Source organism: Mirounga leonina, unplaced genomic scaffold, assembly GCF_011800145.1.
Source record: "Mirounga leonina isolate KUSES-001 unplaced genomic scaffold, KU_Mleo_1.0 Mir_127, whole genome shotgun sequence".
Lineage (NCBI taxonomy): Eukaryota > Metazoa > Chordata > Mammalia > Carnivora > Phocidae > Mirounga > Mirounga leonina.
Window position 1 is genome coordinate 69,184,914 of NW_023270316.1, and position 13,505 is coordinate 69,198,418.

The window sequence follows — 13,505 nt, forward strand, 5'->3', positions numbered from 1 at the left end:
CTACCTTCGGCTCAGGTCATGATCCCAGGGTCCTGGGATCGAGCCCCACATCGGGCTCCCTGCTCGGCGGGAAGCCTGCTTCTCCCTCTCCCACTCCCCCTGCTTGTGTTCCCTCTCTCACTGTGTTTCTCTCTGTCAAATAAATAATTAAAATCTTAAAAAAAAAAAAAACCCACTGCAAAATGACTATTTTCTCCTATTCTCTAACATTTCAAGTCTTTTGGCTCATATTATAACGGACAATTCTGCAAGTGAAATGAATATCCAACAAATAAGATACATAATGGTACTTAAGTAAGAAAGCATAAGCCAGATTTTAATAATTTGAGACAGTGGCTACTATGATAGGATACATTCATTTTATACAACATATTCCAGAATAATCAATGTACATGCTCAGCCACGTGATAACTACAGGCAGAAAAATCACATTAATTCATCTGCCTGCAAAGCAAGTAATGTCTTTTCTCTAAGTGCACATATTATAGAGGCATCTCATTATACCAAACACACAGAGAGATACCAAATATTAAATAGTCTGTGAAGTAACAACTGAACCCTCCATCTTTATATCAGTATCAATTATACCTAACAGCATTTTCATGCTTATAATTTCCCCTCATCCATACAGCATTCTGAAGTACACTGGGCAAGCATTTCGCCCACATTTTATAGATAAAGATATAGAAGAAAGACGCTCTCTGATTTGTTAAGGGTATAGAGCTGGCTTGTGGCAGAGATTGAACTGGAATAATTATCTTCTCCCCTTGTTCTGTAAATTGCAAGGAAGTCAAAGTTGGGGTGTTTTAAAAGGAATAATCTTGGGTCTATATAGTAAACTAAATACTAAATACTATGTTTATTATTATTGGACCCAGTTTTTAAGGAAATTAATACCTGCAAAGTTATTAGAAAAGTTCTTGGCAAAGAGTAAGTGCTTAATAAATGCTACTATTTCTATTTCATTCTTCTTTCTCACAGGGTGAAAGAGCATTTTTATTCACTCTTCAAATTTCACAAAAATCATCTTTTGATTTCCTCCAAATGTCAGACTCTTTGCTTTCTCCTGACTTGCAGAATCCAGAGCAGAGAGTCAGGACAAAACAGGGACTAGGAGTCAAGAGACCCTTTTACTAATAGGCTCTGTGACCTTAGGTGAGTCACTCAAACTCTGTCTCTCAGTTCCTTCATTTGTCAAATGCTGAAAACGTTTAATGTACTCATGTCACTATTTGTTTTGAAGCAAAAAAAAAAAAAAAAAAAAAAGCTATGTGTGAAAACACAAAACCATTCTGAAAAGTCTTTACACATAAGACACTACTTTGGACTCTTCATCTGGTAGTACTTCCTAGGAAAGAGACTGGCTACTTGAAGCCCATTAGATTACTCCCACTGCCAGAAGCTTCTCCATTACCTGGGCAATGAACTGGATGATTTTCACAAAGATGTTCAGAGGCATATCCCTTGGCACCACACCACGGGACCCTTTGGGGAAAAGTGTTGTGATGATGGTTATAAGACGGCTGAAAGATAGGGAGAAAAAAGAGAAGACAAGCAAGATTGGCTGAGCTCCAGTTCTGTAAGGGAAAATGGCAGATGCTTCATCTTATCTAAGTATCAGAGAGAATTTGGAAAAAGAAAACAAACCATTTCATCCCTTTTCCATTAGCATAATTACTCTATGAAAAGTTTTTCTGGAAAACTAAAGGCAGCTGGAAAATTATAGTCATTTGCTTTGCTAACATGGTGAAATGCAGCCTTGGACATGGAAACTGCTGGTCCTGGTAGATGCTGAAATTTCTGTAATGGCTGCTGAGCCAATGACTAAGGAAAGCTTGAAAATGTCCTTACCACTTAGATCTTTTAGAAACTGTCAGCTGAATAGTTTGTAGTTTGGTTAGTACAGGTAGCAATAAAACAAAACACCCTCTCCATTGGCTGAGAAATGGTTACTATTAACTCAGTAATATAGTTACCATTAACCCAAACCAGCTCCTTACCTCTGAGTAGCTGTGTTGCTTTCACATTTAATTCGAATCATGTAAACCCAAAGTAATCTGTACAGAGATTCCAGTGCAACTCGAGCCATCTTGGGGTCTTTATTCTACAACAGAAACCGGGATGTAAGATAGTATTTGATTTAAGATTTAATTAAGCTTAAGTGGAAAAAAAAGATTAAATGGTAATGTATGGAGAATATTCTTTTCTGAATTCCTAGAAATGCAGGGTCCCTACAAGGCACCTGTATCATCTGGGACTTATGGGGTATTTGACTTCAGGTGTCCATTGGGTAAATAATCTATGAGGAGGGATCTAAACAGCCATGAGGGCAGGACAGGGTAGTTCAGGGGGAAATCATATTATTCTCTCTTTTGCCAAGATGAATGCTTGAAATTGCCTTCTTCCTCCAGCCCTAGGGAACCTGTATGCTCTAGCATTGAGAGAGAGAGAATCAATGTCCTCTTTCTTTTGTTGATTATGCCCTTTTTGCTTTGATTCCCCAAGCTCCGCAGCTCCTTATCTAATTACTCACCAACATTTATTGAGATGAATGTGTACTAAGCAGTGTGTTAGAGCGTGGGTTACAGAGATAAAAGATAATCCCTTTCCTTAAGTTGTTCACAACCTCTGGGGGATGGGAGATGGACAGTAAGTAATCAACTCTTAAGGCAGTAGAAAAAACTGGTAGGGAGAGGAGCTAGAGAATGGAAAGAAGGGCAAGATATGGAAAGCTCAAGGAGGGTCAGGAAAAATTTCCAGGGACAGATGAAAACTCAGTTGACATTTACTCATGTGTTCATTCAACCAAACATCTGAGTGGCTACAGTGGGCCAGGTACTGTGCTTGGCACAGTGTGGAATTTTGAGCAGTGTAGAAAGATGATGGGAAGGGAGAACACATGGAAGCTAAGAGAGCTGGAGAAGATACGTCACGTCTCAGAACCTGGGAACAGTTCACATGCCAGTGCATGGGGCCGGGTGAAAGACTAGTGGCTAATGAGGCCAGTGAGGAAGGCAGTGGTCACATGTGGGACCCCACATGTCTGGATCCATAAGGGGACCAGGGTTCTTTTTTTTTTTTTTAAAGATTTCATTCATTCACCTGATAGAGAGACAGCGAGAGAGGGAACAGAAGCAGGGGCAGAGGGAGAGGGAGAAGCAGGCTTCCCGCTGAGCAGGGAGCCCGATGCGGGGCTCGATCCCAGGACCCTGGGATCACGACCTGAGCTGAAGGCAGACGCCCAACGACTGAGCCACCCAGGCGCCCCAAGACCAGGGTTCTTATGATGGTGACAGGATGCCACTAAGATCAAGGGGACCACCAAAGAAGTCCCTGCCTACAGTGAAGGGAAAGAAAGGAGCAGAGGCAGGGAGACCAGCTATGGCAGAGCTACTGGCTTCCAGGCAATAACAAGCCAGAGGGGAAGGAATTGATTCTTTCCCCACTGTCCATCTGACTCTAATTATATTCCTCTTGATTTAAAAATCATGGGTTGGGTGGTTTCCCTGATGCCTGTGCAACCCATGTAACATTTCTTGGCATGGCATGACTGACCAATCAATATGTAGTTCTAACCTACCTTTCTGCCTCCCTTCCCTCTATTCTCCCACAAGCCCCCTAAACTCTAGCTAGGCTGTGTGCATTCCATTTCCATGTCAGGAGTGGGTTCCCTCACCCCCTGCATCCTTTTTTTTTTTTTTTTTAAGATTTTATTTATTTATTTGATGGGGGTGGGGGGCACAAGCAGGGGGAGCAGCAGGCAGAGGGAGAGAGGGAAGCAGACTCCCCACTGAGCAGGGAGTCCAATGCAGGGCTCGATCCCAGGACCCTGGGATCATGACCTGAGCTGAAGGCAGAGGCTTAACTGACTAAGCCACCCAGTCACCCCTGATCCTTCTTTTCTATCAGGTGAACCCTACCCCTTCACAGTCTACTTGAATGTCACTCCTTTGTACAGGCTCCTTGGTTCCTCCTCAGGTCTTCGACCCCATCCCATTAAAGCTAATTATTCTGTCCTGAGTGTCTTCTGACCTTCATACAACCTCTAGCATACAGCCTTGTTTAGATGTCTGAAAGCAAGGGGCATGGTTTACCTTGACATCTATTAGAATTCCCGCCATTCTTCGGGGGGTTGATAAATGTTTGCTAAATAGTCTTTGAACGTCACTCTTAACTTTCTTATAGGTTTTTTGTTTTTATGCGACTTTTCTTCCCTTATTCATTTATTTATCTTGCCATAATTGCTTTAGCTGTTTAATTCTTAGTGTAGATAATTTGGATACTGATTTTTATAGAATTAATAAGTGTTTAGATATTACCCCAGATAAAGCTTACTTTTAGACTATTTATGTAAATTCTATGGAAAAGATGATTGAGAATGGTTTTTTAGATTTAGGAGAAATAGAATAAATTTTTGGTGTGATCATTATAAAATTCTAGATTTCTATATGCTTTCAGGTCTGATTTTAGAATTTGTTTTATTAGTCTATGTATTCACGGGCTAATACCACATTATTTTAAGTTCTGAGGCTTGTGTTTTATTACTATATTGTACACCTGAAACTAGTATTATACTGTATGTTAAGTAACTGGAATTTAAATAAGAACTTAAAAAAAATAAAACAAATGTGTTTCATTATCTGGGTATGGACTATCTTCCATCATCCACTAGTCTTTTCTTCTTTTCAAAGGGTTTTCCCAGATATTTTTCCATGCTTATTCTTTCAAATAAACTTTATATCTACTTTTCTAGCTGTAGGAAAAAAAAGACTCCAACTTTATAAAGCATACATTGATATATAAAGGGTTATGATTTGCCTGTTTGATTTGCATGCTTGGTTACATAGAGGAACTTTAAGTAAACTACTAAACTGATAAAGTTGCATTTAAAATGTTCCATCATTAAAAAATTTGGGGAATTCTAACTATCCTTCCCCCAAGCACTCCAAATTAGCAAATCTATGATGTGTTTACATGGTGGTTAAAAACAGACTCTAGACACACACTGCCTGGGTTTGAATCCATCCTTGCTCTGCAATTTATTAGTGGTGTGGCCCACCTCAGGGTAGCTCCTTAATCTCTCTGGGCCTGATTTTCACTGTCTGCAGATGATAATCCTATCTACCTCATAGGAATGTTGAGAATTAAATGAGTTAATGCATATAGGATATTTAGCACTGTTCTTGTCCATAGTAACTATTATGCACAAAGCACCAGGATCTAGCAGTAAACATGCTCTGATTTGGAGGAGCTTCCATTCCAGTAGAGAGGTTTCTTCCTTTGTTAATTTCTCTTTATTAGTATATGTATTTTATATTTGCATAGTGTATCATTCAAAATTCTCTCATGTGCCTTATCTCATATTGTGAATCATGATGGGGTAGGGCAAACATCACCTAAGTTTTATTAAGGAACTTAACAGAGATCTCTAGTTTAAACAATTCATATTGCTATCTTCTGTTTAACTTCAATTGATTTTATATTCTTTTTTCTGTCTCCCTACCCACAATTACCCTTTTGGTGCATCCCATTGTGACTGATGTTCTTTTACTCTTAAGAATATACTTGAGATTATCTGTTTTTGTTTCCACAGAGACTGAAGAGCAATGTGGCTGACTTAAGTTTTCACTTTGTTTTACCTGTGGATCCTGTTCTAGTGCTTGATTTTTAGCATTTCAAGGTGATATCACTGATCACTACCACTGCCTCCTCAAATGATTTTCTTGCCTTTCTTCCATTCTTGGCACTGTCAAATGGTATTCTTAAACTGCAAACATGACTGTTTACGTCCCCACATTTAAAGTCTTTAAGTGGCTTCTAATCACCTCCTGGACAATGTCCAAATTCCATGATGTGGTACATGAGGTGCCTTTGGCAATCTGGCTCCCCCATTACTACCTCCTGCCTCCACCTTGGGCTTTGGTGCACCCCATACCATTATATCCCTTACCTACTTCTGGTCTATTTGGAAAATTTCTCCTCCCTGGCAAGATTCAGTTAGGTGTCATCTCCTCTATTAAATCCCTACTATCACAACCACTATTTCTCCACCCCAGAGAGATTGCCAAGTGCCTTTGCTCTCCACTTCCAGAATGCTGTTCTACCCCTTTACTTGTATATTCCTTAGCAGACTGTGAACTCCAGCATTCTGGTTTGTTCATTTTTGTATCCTCAATGACTGCCAAACAGCAGGTTATCAGTAAATATCAGTTTAAAAAAAGCAGACTGTGAGTAGTAGCTGAACAACTTGATGCACTAGCAAGATGTCTTTATATAGGACCTATACAAGGAGGCAGTTCAAGAAAATGACATAGAATGATCCTGAACTCACCTCCTCTTAAGGACACAACTAATCTATAGCTACATATGGAATAATTCCCTCTGGGAAGAACCTGAACACTGGCTGAACAGCTACTTTATAACAAGGGATAAAAGGGCCACATGAAGACAGTCTTGAAAACCCCACATCCCAAGAGTGGTAACCCACCATGGGGAGGGCATCTCACAAATATGGAACTCCTCCCTGAGGAGCATGGAGTTTGTGCTCCACATTAGCTACTCCATCCCTTAGGACCTGCACCAGAGAAATGAGTCCCCAAAATGTGTGACTTTGAAAACCAACAGGGCTTACATCTAGGAGAGCCATAAGGCTGTAGGGAAAGAGAGAGATTCTGCTCTTAAAAGCCTCATAAGCAGATTCACTCTCCCTGGGGCCCAGTACAAAAGCAGCAGTTTGAGAAGAGCCTAGACCATATGTGAAAAAGATAAAGTTGTTAATATTAAGGCATCTGCTAGAGGAGCAAAAGCCTGTTAGGACCCTGTGCAGGGATGGAGGCACTGGTGGGTGATATTTTTACATTCGCTCTCAACCTTGCTGGTGCTGGCATTGGGAAGTACTATTTTTGTACTCTCACTCTAACTGCCCAGTGCCAACCCCTACCTCCCATGCCACTGTCTTGGACTTGTACCCTTTGTGTTGCTCCCATAAACCTGTCCCTGCCCCCTTGACCTACCAAAGCCAGTAGGCATGCAGAGCCCACACAGGGGATGCCCTTGAGTGTCAGGCTCTGGTGGCCAGGGGCGTTGTGTTTCTGGGCTCTATGAGTCTTAAACAACCAGAGAAACAGTTCCAGAGACAAGCAAGAACTAGGACAATGTTGAACAATAAGGTTCATTGCCTACATAGGGCCACTCCTTTAAAACTGAGAGAGATAGCTGTTTTGCCTAACACATTAAAAACAAACACAGAGACTCAAGCAAAATGAGGAAACAGAGGAATATGTTCCAAACAAAAGGACAAGATAAAACCTTAGGGGAAAAAAAACTTTAATGAAATGGAGATAAATACTTTACCTGATAAGGAGTGAAAGTAATGGTCATAAAGAAGCTCACTGCACTCAGGAAAAGAATGGAAGCACAGAAAGATTTCAACAAAGAGACAGAATATGTAAGAAAGTACCAAACAGAAGTCACAAGCTGAAAAATACAATAACTTAACCGAAAAATACACTAGAAAGGTTCAACAGCAGATTAGATGAAGCAGAAGAAAGAATTAGTGATCTGGGAGACAGGGCAATAGAACTCACCCAGATAGAAAAGCAAAAAGAAAATAATAATAATAATTTTTAAAAAAATTGCTTAAGAGACCTATGAGACAACATCAAGCAGAATAAAATTCTGATTATAGGGCTTCCAGAAGGAAGAGAGAGAGAAAGGGGCAGAAAACTTATTTAAAGAAATAATGGTTAAAAACTTCCCTAACCTGAGGAATGAAACAGACATCCAAATCCAGGAAACCCAGAAGGTTCCAAACAAGATGAACCCAAAAAGACTCACACCAACGTACACTGTAATTAAAATGTCAAAGTTAAAGGCAAAGAAAGAATCTTAAAAGCTGTGAGAGAAAAATAACGTGTTATGAACAAGGGACATCAGGTCAATGAACAATGAGCATAAGGTCATCATCAGATTTCTCAACAGAAACTTTGCAGGCCAAGAGAGAGTGGCATGATATATTTAAAGTGCTGAAAGAAAAAAAAAAAAAACTTCCAACCAAGAACACTCTACCCAGCAAGATTATAATTTAGAATTAAAAAAGGGATAAAGATTTCTCTGGACGAGCAAAAGCTAAAGGAGTTCATTACCACTAAACTGGCCCTAAAAGAAATGTTAAAACAAAGGGCACTAATTAGTAGTAAGAAAACATGTGAAAGTAAAAATCTCACCAGTAAAGGTAAATATATAGTAAAGGAAGTGGACTAATTACTTATAAAGTTAGTATGAATGTTAAAAGACATAGTAAAAATAACTATATATTAATTAGTTAAGGGATACAAAAACCAAAGAGATGTAAAATGTGACATCAAAAACATAAAAATGCAGAGTTTTAGAATGTGTTCAAACTTAACTTGCTATCAACTTAAAATAGACTGTTAAGTATATAGGCTGAGCCTCATGGTAACCACAAAGCAAAAGCCTATAATAGATACATAAAAGATAATAAGAAAGGAATCTAAGCATAACACCACAGAAAGTCATCAAATCACAAGAAAGCAAGAGAAGAATAGGGAAACAAAGAGAAACTACAAAACAGAAAAAAATTAACAAAATGAAAATAAGTACATACCTATAACAACTACTTTAAATGAAATGGACTAAGCACTCCAATTAAAAGACACAGAGTTGCTGAATGGATAAAAAGACAAGACTCATCTATATGTTGTGTATAAGAGATTTACTTTAGATATAAGGACACACGCAGACTGAAAGTGAAGGGATGGAAAAAGATATTCCACACCAATGGAAACCAAAAGAGAACAGGGGAAGCTATACTTATATCAGACAAAACAGAAATGAAAACAAAGACTGTAATAAAAGACAGAGAAGGGCATTATATAATGACAAAGTGGTCAACCCAACAAGAAAATTTAACATTTGTAAATATTTATGCACCCAACATAAGAGCATCTAAATATATAAAACAAATATTAACAAACCTAAACGGAGAAATTGACAACACAATGACAGTAGGGGACTTTAATGCCCCAGTTACATCAATGGATAGATCATTCAGACAGAAAATCAATAAGGAAATATTGGCTTTAAATCACATATTAGACTTTAAATGGCACATTAGACTAGATGGACTTAATAGATATATACAGAGCATTCTCTCTTAAAGCAGTAGAGTACACAATTCTACTCAAGTGCACATGGAACATTTGCCAGGAGAGATCATATATTAGGCCACAAAAGAAGTCTCAATAAGTTTAAGAAGATTTAAGTCACATCAAGTATCTTTCCCAGCCGTAGTAGTATGAAACCAGAAACCAATCACAAAAAGAAAATTGGAAAAATCACAACTATGGGGGAGATTAAACAACATGCTACTGAATAACCAATGGGTCAATGAAGAAATCAAAGGGGAAATTTAAAAAATACTTCGAGATAAACGAAAATTGAAATATAATAAATCCAAATCTATGGGATACAGCAAAAGCAGTTTTAAGATTATAACGATATAACGATATAGGACTATCTCAAGTAACAAGAAAAATATGAAATAAACAATCTAACTTTAAACCTAAAGGAACTAGAAAAAGAACAGTTAAAACCCAAAGTTAGCAGAAGGAAGGAAATAATAAAGATCAGAGTGGAAATAATGAAATAGAGACTAAAAAGACAATAGAAAAGATCAATGAAACTAACAGCTGGTTCTTTGAAAAGATAAACAAAATTGACGAGCTTTAGGCTAGACTAAGGAAAAACAGAGAGGGCTCAAATAAATAGAATCAGAAAATAAAGAAGACAAATTACAACTGATACAAAAGAAATACAAAGGATCTTAAAGGACTATTATGAACAATTATATGCCAACCAATTAGAAACCTAGAAGAAATAAATTAATTCCTAGAAACATACCATCTTTCAAAACTGAGTCATAAATAGAAAAATGAGTAAAGCAATTACTAGTAAGGCAGTTGAATCAGTAATCAAAAAACTCCCCAAAACAGAAGCCCAGGATGAGATGGCTTCACCAGTGAATTCTACCAAACCTTCAAAGAAGATTTAATACCAATCCTTCTCAAAGTCTTCCAAAAAACTGAAGAGAAAGGAATACTCTCAAACTCATTTTATGAGGCCAGCATTACCCTGATACCAAAACCAGATAAGGACACACACAAAAAAGAGAAAATTACAGGCCAATATACCTGGTCAACATAGATGCAAAAATCCTCAACAAAATATTAGCAAACTGAATTCAACAACACATTAAAAGGATTATGCACCATGATCAAGTGGAATTTATTCTAGGGATGGAAAGATGGTTCAACATTTGCAAATCAATCAACATGATAGGCCACATTAACAAAATGAGGGATAAAATCATATAACTTCTCAATAGATGCAGAAAAGCATTTGATAAATTCAATACCCATTGATGATAAAAACAAACTGAGTACAGAGAGAATGTACCTCAAAATAATAAGAGGCCATATATCGCAAGTCCACAGAACATCATACTCAATGGTAAAAAACTGAAAGCTTTTTCCTTAAGATCAGAAACAAGACAAGGATGCCCACCCTCACCACTTTTATTCAGCATAGTATTGGAAGTCTTACCCAGAACAATTAGGCAGGAAAAATAAATAAAAGTCATCAAAATTGGAAGAAAAATGTAAAACTATCATTATTTGTAGACAACACAATTTAATACATAGAAAACCCTAAAGACTCTACCAAAAAAGTTAGAATAAACAAATGCAGTAAAGTTGGATGGTACAAAATCACTATACAAAAATCTGTTGCATGTTTATACAGTAACCACAAACTATCAGAATGAGAAATTAAGAAAAAAATCTCATTCACAACTTCATCAAAAAGAATAAAACACCTAGGAATAAATTTAACCAAGGAGGTGAAAGACATGGACACTATACTGTACTATTTTCTTGGAAACTGGAATGTGTATATGACATGGTACTTACTGAATCAGGCATTGTTATCCATAATATACATATATTAACCCATTTTAATTCTCACCACAGCCCGTGAAGTAGAAACTGCCATTGTTCTCACTGTGCAGAAGAAGAAATCAAGGCACAGGAGGGCTAGTAAGTTGTAGTGCCAGAATTTGAACCTAAACAATCTGGTTCCAGTGTCTTGGAAGCATTAATTTTTCTACTAGAGTTTAATATTATATGGAGGCCACTCCAATATGCTACTGGCATCTACTAGATTGTACTCTACTTGAAAACAGGATTTCCTCTTCATTGTCTTTGTATTCTAAAAGCGGCTAACACAATAGGGTTTTGATATATATTTTCAGGATGTAAACACTTCAGCATATGTCTCAAACCACTGATTTGTGTCAAAAATCTCTACTTCAGGATCGAAGGACTCTTCTCCCATTGTAATCTGCTTCTCCGTTAATTAACAACAATATATTAATATATTGTGGCTCTGAGGTTACAGTGATGAAGGTGTTCAAGAAACTAGTAGGCTTCAGGGACGCCTGGGTGGCTCAGTCGGTTAAGCGTCTGCCTTCGGCTCGGGTCATGATCCCAGGGTCCTGGGATCGAGTCCCGCATCAGGCTCCCTGCTCAGAGAGAAGCCTGCTTCTCCCTCTGCCTGCCACTCCCCCTGCTTGTGCTTTCTCTCTCTCTCTCTAATAAAAAAAAAAAAGAAAGAAAGAAAGAAGAAAAGAAAGAAACTAGTAGGCTTCAGAGTGGATCTTCCCTACTCCTCTCAGTGCAGGTCACCGACACCTTCATGTGACGTCAGCTAGCCCAGGACCTGCCCACCTTCCTTAAGTTTTGCTTTTGATTTAGTTAAAGCAATTCAGTGTTAACAGTAACAAGTAGCGAGAACTGAATTCACTGGCAATTTGGCCAGTGATAGGGTCATTGGAACCAAAGTTTCTCAAGGTTCACCAGCTGACCATTTGCACTAAGTCACCTGAACCTCTTATGAACATGCAGATTCCTTGACTGCACTCAGATATTTGAAATCAGAATCTCTGGATGTAGGTTTTGAGAAGTTGCATTTGTAACAGGCTTCTTTGGAGATTCTGGTGCATGTTAAGGTCAAGCTCTACTGACAGAGATTGATAAACAATTTTAGTCATCTTTTGATCTTGTTATACTCAACTACCTTCTAGTTCTCTCTTCCATTTCAACTAGAGCCATTGAAGTAAATCTATTTCTTTCTGTCATATTCCCTTGCATATCATAGTCAACCCCTTTCTTCTTTTAGGTATTTCCTTCTGATACTTGAATTTCTCTGATCATAATTCACTTTTCGATGACCATATTACCCAAAGAACCTATGTGCAAAGAATATAGGTTTAGGATAACTCTAACACTCCTGGACCAACAATTTATGCAGATTATTTTCTCTTCAGTGTCTGAATAAATAAGGCATTCATGGAAAGTCATACCCTTGTCAGCTGATTACTAATTTTAAGCCTAGTTCATGTGCATCATTAGAATTTATAAATCCCACTTTGAAATGTGTCTTGAACAGATCTGAAAGATAGATGAAAAGAGATTTTCTCGGGGTCCCTGGGTGGCTCAGTCATTAAGTGTCTGCCTTTGGCTTGGGTCATTATCCCAGGGTCCTGGAATCGAGTCCCACTTCAGGCTCCCTGCTCAGCAGGGGGTCTGCTTCTCCCTGTCCCTCTGCCACGCCCCCTGATTGTGTTCTCTCTCAGATAAATGAATAATTAAAATCTTTAAAAAAAAAAGAAGATTTTCTCAAGTTTATAGAAATGAGGTTAACATTAAAGCAGAATAACTGCTTCTAGAAAATTATTTAAAATAGCCAATACTATATCATTTAAATTTGAAACTTACAAAGAGGACAGTAGTTGTTTTAAAATGAATGGTGCCATACATTTTAATGCATTCTACTGATGGCTGTGGAATCCTTAATGTATTACTCAATGTCTACTCAATGATATAAAGATATCGTTAATTATCTTACTATTATATGAAAAGTTTAAAAAAGCACTCCTTAAACTTCATTGTGATTATTACACATAAATATACATTAAGTGCTGAGGACAAGTTTCAACTAATATATGGCAACCACAGGTTTTGAGATTCTTAATGGAAATCAAAAGAGCTTCCTTGCACCCTCCCTCCCCTGCTCCTCCTGAATGTATCATTCTGTTACAATATCCTACTTTATTTACAGCAGTTATCAATATCTGAATTTTTCTTCCTATGTATTTACTTGTTTACAGTCTGTCTCCCACTAAATTACAAGGTCTAAGAGGTCGGAAAGTGTTACTGTCTTACTCGTCATTTACTCCCAGCACCTAGGACAGTGCCTGGTACTCTTCATGTAAAAAACTGTTGACCAACTGATTGACAGGACAAATGAATGAATTCAAGTCTTAGCATACGCAGTGACTGAGATGAAAGAATCATTTTTAATTTTGTATTGTCTAGCCTTCAGATAAAGTATTGCTCTTGGAGCAAAATATTTAGAAAAACATAAAT

General features: G+C 37.9%; 1 protein-coding gene across 12 annotated transcripts in view; it reads right to left on the bottom strand.

Moving 5' to 3' along the window:
• Positions 1 to 13,505, bottom strand: part of FRY (FRY microtubule binding protein) — a 347,615-nt gene that overhangs the window by 141,284 nt on the left and 192,826 nt on the right. For all 12 annotated transcript variants that reach the window (XM_035003581.1, XM_035003580.1, XM_035003582.1 and 9 more), the window contains 2 exons: positions 2,001 to 2,104; positions 1,415 to 1,523 (listed from right to left, as the gene is read on the bottom strand). In XM_035003581.1, the coding sequence (XP_034859472.1) occupies positions 1,415 to 1,523; positions 2,001 to 2,104 (213 nt within the window). The remainder of the gene's footprint in view (positions 1 to 1,414; positions 1,524 to 2,000; positions 2,105 to 13,505) is intronic.